General features: G+C 49.0%; 1 protein-coding gene across 1 annotated transcript; it reads left to right on the forward strand.

The window, feature by feature from the left end:
- Positions 1-6,975, forward strand: LOC100225830 (endonuclease domain-containing 1 protein). The gene is made up of 3 exons (XM_072918573.1): positions 1-150; positions 2,210-2,528; positions 5,167-6,975. The coding sequence occupies exons 2-3, from the start codon at positions 2,244-2,246 to the stop codon at positions 5,725-5,727; spliced, it is 846 nt and encodes a 281-aa protein (XP_072774674.1). The 5' UTR covers positions 1-150; positions 2,210-2,243; the 3' UTR covers positions 5,728-6,975.

A 6,975-nucleotide genomic window follows, 5' to 3' on the forward strand; every position in this document is an offset into this window, starting at 1 on the left:
CTTTTCTGTGGAATTTTCTGTTTACAAGAAGGCGCAGATTTAGGACTGGGTATATATTGCAGTGGCACTCCTGGGCATTCATACAGTTCTTTCTCCAGGGACAAGACAGAAGGAACGGTTCAGCTGCCTTTTCTGAGACTATGCTTCAAGGTAAGCCCTTCTTCCTCTTTCACCATTGACTCCAATATTCCAAATCTTTCCTGAATTTCAGAATAAACATAAATAGGCAAAGCCTAGGCTGGAGTTGCAAGGGGCAGTCAGAGCTTATGCATGCATTGAATTTTGCAGCAGTGTAGTATTTTCTGTCAGTCAGGAGGGCAACCACAGAAGGAAAGATTTGGGAAAGAAACTCAAGCCAGCTCACCTGAAAATAAATATCGAACTGTTGAATAAGAAGGAAGGGGAGATTATTCAGTTGTAAAACTCCACTCGTGGCCTTGCAAAAAACCTCTGGACAAACACAGGTGTGGTCTGAATTCCTGGGAAAATTCCCAAATCCTGCTTGGGAAATCAAACAACTGTCTCTCCCTGGAGAGCATATAAACCCAGACAGTCTGAGACTGCAGCAGAGGCATTTGAGACTCCTCTGTTACTTTGGGGCTGTGAGCAGAATCCTGTGCCGCTCCTTCTCATGGTAGGTTGTTTTCTATGTATCTGCTATGTTAGATATTAAGTTAGTGAGATCTATATTAATCTCATGGAGGGGTCATGCAGAAGGATTTTTCACACAATTTTCTGCTTGATTTGGGGCAGTTATGGCCAGGCTCTGCAGAGTACTGAAAGAGTCTTGACATGTAGTTCCAGTTCTCAGTTTCCAGCTCATTGGTCACCATGTTCCTGATACCAGGAGGAAAATGAGTAAAACGACCACATATCTTGGGTCAGAGCTGGGCTGTGTGCAGCTCAGCATCCTGAATCCAGTGGAAATGGAGAGATGAGGGTCAGGGAATAGAAGAAGGAAAGAGCAAATGTGCAAGGTGACTTGTCAAGCCCTCAGCACTCCTCAGCTCAGACCCTTCCCAGCCCAAGGTGGGCTTTGTGCTTTACAGGCTGTGGCACCTTTCTCTCCCAGGAACCCTTTGAACTGCCTTTCCCAGCTCCCTTATTCCAAATGCTGATGATATTAAATCACTCCATTGAGTGTCTGGAAGTGTAAATGGAAGCATCTCTGCTCTCCCAAACCTGTGCTGCCTCTCAAAAGAAGACAAAGCTTGCTTGCTTGCTTGCCAGAATCCCAGTATTTTTCCCAGCTTTCCTGTATTTTTCCCAGCTTTCCAGTAGTTTTCTCATAAAGGAATGACCTTACTGACTGTTGAGAATCACTTGAGCACTGAGAAAGACAAAACTGGACAGGTGGCTGTCCAAGAAATTCCTGCAACAATGCCTTTGACTGTAGATGGAAATCAATCAGCAAAGCTGAAGATGGGCATCAGCAGGAATCCCAAGCAAACAGGGGAAGAGCTGCCCCTCAGTGCTCGCATTGCAGCAGCCATTGTGCTGGTAAGATAGCGGTGTTACCCCCGTGTTTGCTGCTACCATCTGCTTGGTCCCTTCATTTGCTCTCTCCATGCGTCTGCAAGTTCAGAGTCGGGGGTTGGATAAGGTGGAAATGCAAGGTGAGCAGCAGGACACCCATTGCTCAATGCCAGGTGAGAGGCAGGACCCCAGGTGGATCATTTGGGGCTCAGAATTGGGTCTGACTGGGAGGGCTGCGTGTCTGTGTGAACCTGGCTGGGGCCAGGGACATGTAGGAAGTGCAGCATTGCTGTTCTTTGCCTGCCCAATGCCCCATGAGATTAAAGGCCAGCTCAGCATTGCAGGGGGCTCAGCAGAGTCTGTGCCCAGCTGCCCGTGTCTGCTGTGGGAAGGTGCTGAGAGCAGGAGGGAGGTGGGAAAAGGTGACCTTGTCCCAGGCTGTGCCTCAGTTGCAATATCATTTGCTGTGAGAGCTGATTGCACTCGTGGAGGTTTGGCTCTTTCCTCCTACAGGCTCACTTCTCCCACTGCTGCCTTCTCTAGGCTCCTAAAGCCTCTTTTAGGTTTCACCCTTATTTCCTCCCTGGTTTTACCATATGCAGGAGGACAGAAATTACTCCTTTCCTGGTCTATCATAATCCCCTGCTCTGCCAGCTCTGTCTCCCTGCACAAAAGGCTCCAGGCCATGACCAGCTCTCTCCAAGCTGAGTGTCCCTCTGCATTTGCCTTCCAGGGGAGCAAGAGCCCTTCACTGAAATCTTCCCACGATGCTGGGGCTGCTGCTGCTGCAGGTGTTGGCCAGCTGCCTCTGGCTGGGACACGGCGAGGTGGTGAAGTCCTTTGCAGAATGTCCTCAGTTCTTCTATGGAGGGACCACCCCAAATGATGCCCTGAATCCAAAGAACCCAGCATGGATCTGCCAGCTCTTCGACAACAAGTATTACTATGCCACTCTCTACGACAGAGACAAGAGAATTCCAGTGTACTCTGCTTACAAATATGAGCCTTCAGATGCCAAGAGACCCCACTCATGGTGGTTTGTTGAGCCCCAGGTGAGTGTCTCTCTTACAGTACATCACCTCCCAGCCACTCAGAGATGAGCTGCAGCATTTAAATTGCCACTTCTATGTCCTAACAACCCACTACACACTTGCAAATGGACACAATGGGAATGTCCTCATTGAACTTCAAACCCCTGCAACACATGGTTCCTCTGATGCATCTGAGACATCAGAAGGAGGATGAGATGGATCACATCCCAAAGGTGCCCAGCTCTCTGCCTTCACCTGGCAGGAACAGCAAATCAGGTTACTTTGCATTCATCACAAAGTCAAATGCTTCCCCTCCCTGTGCCCTGCTGTGCTGGGTGACCAAGTGATGGGGAAAAGGTACCCAGGAGAGTCTAAACTTGAGGGACCAACAGCCCTGCTGGGGTCTGATCCCCACTTTGCCCTGAGCTGTTCTGCATCCCTGACAGAGTTAACATGCTCCCCGTGAAGAGTCAAACACGCTTTGTGAGTGGTGTGAGAGAAGTGAGGAGAAACTCAGAAGGGGCTGAGATGGCCCAAGGGAAAAGGCACTGGAGCTGAGAGGGTCAGGTTAGCTGGGGAGGGATTTCTGGAGTGACAGTTCAGGCAGTGAAAAGTGAGGAGCATCAGTGCTGGTCCATTCACAAGGGGGTGATCTCCATCCATGGGCAGTGACCCCTGAGCACCTTTGGCTCAGGCCTGGTCCAGAAGGATCCAGCAGTCAGACAGAACGCCACAAGCTCTAGAGCCCTCACACATATCCTGCAGACATACCTCAGTAGAACAGGCCAGGCCAGTTGCTGAAGAGGGAAAGAGGCAATTCCTGTCATTGGTAAGGTCAGAGCATCAGGAGAGCATTTGGGGGAAGGTGAGCCTGAGAAGGAAATCACATGCCCCACTCCACAGGAAGGCTAAGTATATTTCCCTACAGATTATAAAGTGATGTTTTAGTTATGAAAAAAATAAGCATCATATTAACTATAGGAACCTGAGCAACTACTCTGGTCTTACACCACTGCACCCTTCCCATTCTCTGTTTCTGGAGAACCGTGGAATTGTTTGCATTGAAAGGAATCTTATAGACCATCTCAGTCCATCTCCCCAACATGGGCCAATCCACTTGTCATTAGACCAGCATGCCCCAAGCCCTATCCAGCCTGGCATTTCCTCCTGGACCTTGGACCCGGGCCACTCAAAAAGTCTTTTGTCAGAATCTGTGGGCATTGGTGATTCCGAGATTGTAGAAAGTCTCCGTCTTTCTGCCCCGTTGCCAAAGAAGAAGCCATAGTTCGTCTGTGCTATTTTCAAGGTTGTTTATTTTTGCTTATCTATAACATGTTCTGCTGCCCTGCCGCAGGTCTGTCCTGCAGGACAGTGTGTGGGGCTCTGCCCCTCAGTGGGATGGTACAAACATTATATACCAGAAATTACGTGTACTATATTTACAATAATGTGCCAATATCTATCATCTACGTTGAACAGTGTGTCCCTAGCCTAAACCAATAGAAAAATGCCAACATCACCAAGAACATGGAGGTAAGGAAGAAGAAGGAGGAAGAAAAGGATCAGGCCCACTTTCCTCCATCTTAGAACTCCTGACCCCCCTGTACAAAGTAAAACCCCCCTGTACAGGTGTTAAAACCCCCCTGTACAATACTAAAAAATTTTACCCTCTAATTTGTGACTACTTTTACTATACCATCTAACCCTCTGTGACTGCCTGTTCCACCTTTAAAGTTGGTAATTCATTCCATGGTTCAAACTCAAAATCACAGCTGTTTTCTGCTGTTTGCCAGGGTCTAAAATGCTTCTGACCAAGGCCTGGAACCTCTAAAAATGTCTGAGGGACATTTTGAGTTCTGACAATCGTTGATTTTGTAAACTTTCTCCTGAGGCCTTTTTGGAATATTTAGTTTCCCCAGGACTCTTTTGAGGTTACAGGCCCTTCTCAGAGGCTGATCATTTGTAACTTCTTTTCCGTGATGCTACAGCAAATGCTCCCTGGCCCAGATCAGCTCTGAGACACATTCTCAGCACTGCTGTAACAGATTCCATTCACATTGAGATCTTTCTGCTTACCGAGAAAACCTGTTCATTCTTGAGCAAACTGCAGCTCTCCCAGGGAAATCTCAGCTCCTGGACTGATGTCCTGACACATCTCCCTGGGTATAGGGTTAAAGGAGGTAAATTCTGGTGTTCCAGGACTGGGGTCCACCTGTAGCAACCACACATAAAATCACAGAATCACAGCGGGGTGTGAGGGGATCCAGGGAGAGCCCTGGGCAGGTTTGGGCAGTGGAGACAGGAGGAAAGGGAAGCAGATTTGGCAGGGGAGGTGTCTCACCAAAGTCACCTTTCAATCCTCAAAGTGGGAAGTGCTCCTTGTCTCATGCATCCATCCATGCTGCCAGCACAGGCTGCAGGCTGGATCACAAAGGTCACAAGTCAAACTGAGAGCAGTCAGATTCTGAGCTGCTTGCTCATTAAAACTCTTGCATTCATGTGGGGGGCACATGTGTATGATTTCTCTCATATTCCTACCTTTTGCTACACTGAGATGGCAAAAAAATGGGGTCTTGACCATCAGAGACTTCTGCTCCCGGGAATCTTCTCCATTACTCCCATTCCCCATTCTAACACCTCTTTCTTTTTCCCTCTCCAGCTCATAGATAAAAATAGTCTTAAAGAGATGGAAAGAGAATCGGTCCTCATAGAGGAACACAGATTCACTTTAGACCAAATCAAAGAGAGCCAGGCTGTCCTTGCTGACTACAAAGTTATGAAGGGTTTGGACCGTGGCCATTTGAGCCCCAGTAGTCATCAGGATAGCAGAGAAAGCAAGACAGCAACATTCACCCTCACCAACATAGTGCCCCAGGACAGCAGCCTCAACACCGGCCAGTGGAACATCTATGAGTGTAAAACAATGATGAAAAAGACCAAGGGCTGTAACAGCACCTACGTTGTCACCGGTGCTGTGCCAGGGAACACCTACGTCTCTAACAACAGAATTAACAGACCCAGTCACATCTGGTCAGCTGCCTGCTGTCTGGGGGAAGACACACAGCCCAAAGATGCTTGGGGGGCCATTGCTGAGAATGACAAGAATGAGGTGGAGGTCCTCAGCCTGGGGGAGCTGGAGAAGAGGTTGACCGATCTCTACGGGAAAACAGTTACCCTGTTCAACAATGCCTGTCCCCGGGAACAAAAGTCACATCCTTAGAAGAACCTTGGTGGCTTTTCACACTTGTCTTAGAATCCCAGAATCATAGAATGGGTTGCTTTTGATGGGACCTTAAAACCTTAGAAGTCATCTCATTCTGACCTGCCTGCCATGGTAAAGGACACCTTCCACTACACCAGGGTGTTCCAAGCCCTCCCCAGCCTGGCCTTGAACACTTCCAGGGATGGGACACTCAAAACAGCTCTGGGTAACTTTACTTGTACCACAGCCTGCTCAGGGTAATTTACTTGGTTATAATAGCTCATTCCACCCTGCCCTCCATCAGTGTGAAACCATCCCCTCTTGTCCTGCAGTCCATACCCTTGTCCAGAGACCCTCTCCAGCCCTCATCGAGATCCTTGAGGTAATGGGCTCTCAGGAGTCTTCTCCAGGCTGACCATCCCCAGCTCTCTCACCCTCTCTCCAGAGCAGACACAGCCCAGCCCTTGGAGCACCTTCATGGCCTCCACTGAACCCCACACCAACAGCTTTGTATCCCCCTTGTGCTGTGGGCCCCAGAGCTGGAGGCAGCCCTGCAGATGGGGTCTCAGCAGAGCACAGTAGAGAGGGACGAATGTCCTGTGCAGCGTCTGTGCTGCTTCCTTCTCTGGTGATTTTCCATCTCCGTCCCTCAGGGCCCCTCCTCCTCTGCTCAAAGCACAGAGCTGTGGGCAGAGCCTCCAGCTGCTTTGCTTTGCTGCCCCTCTCAGGAGCGAGTCCTCTCCTCCTCAGCTGTCCCCGAGAGTGTGCAGCTGACTTGTCCCTCACCTCCTTAGCAAGGCTGTGGGACCAGGGCCCCTCAGGTGCTCAGAGATCTTTTCTGGAGATCTGGACATACCCACACCACTACAATACATGGTTCTGAACAATCTGCCCTAGCTGATCCTGCTAGGGCCTGGAGTCTGCACTAGAAGATCTGAGAAGTCCCTCCAAAACACAACAATTCAGTGATTCTGTGATCCTGGGACATGCTTTTGGTTCCTTGCTTTTGAAACTGCACCTTGAGAGCAGCAGCTGTTGTATTAGACAGGCAGGCTTTGGCATCAGGCACAGAGAAAGCTTTGAGCAGCCAAAGCTCAATTCCTGTGCTGCCCTCCTTGGACACCTTCATTCTCTGCTCTGCTTCTGAAGCTTTTCTGCAGATTTATGGGAAACTGATTTGGGGAAATGTATTCAATGGTTGTCAAAGATCAATGTGTGCCACATCATGTAGTTTGCAAGAGCTTACAATAAAAGTTATTTGCTGCA

The sequence above is a fragment of the Taeniopygia guttata genome, chromosome 1A (genome assembly GCF_048771995.1).
Source record: "Taeniopygia guttata chromosome 1A, bTaeGut7.mat, whole genome shotgun sequence".
Taxonomy (NCBI): domain Eukaryota; kingdom Metazoa; phylum Chordata; class Aves; order Passeriformes; family Estrildidae; genus Taeniopygia; species Taeniopygia guttata.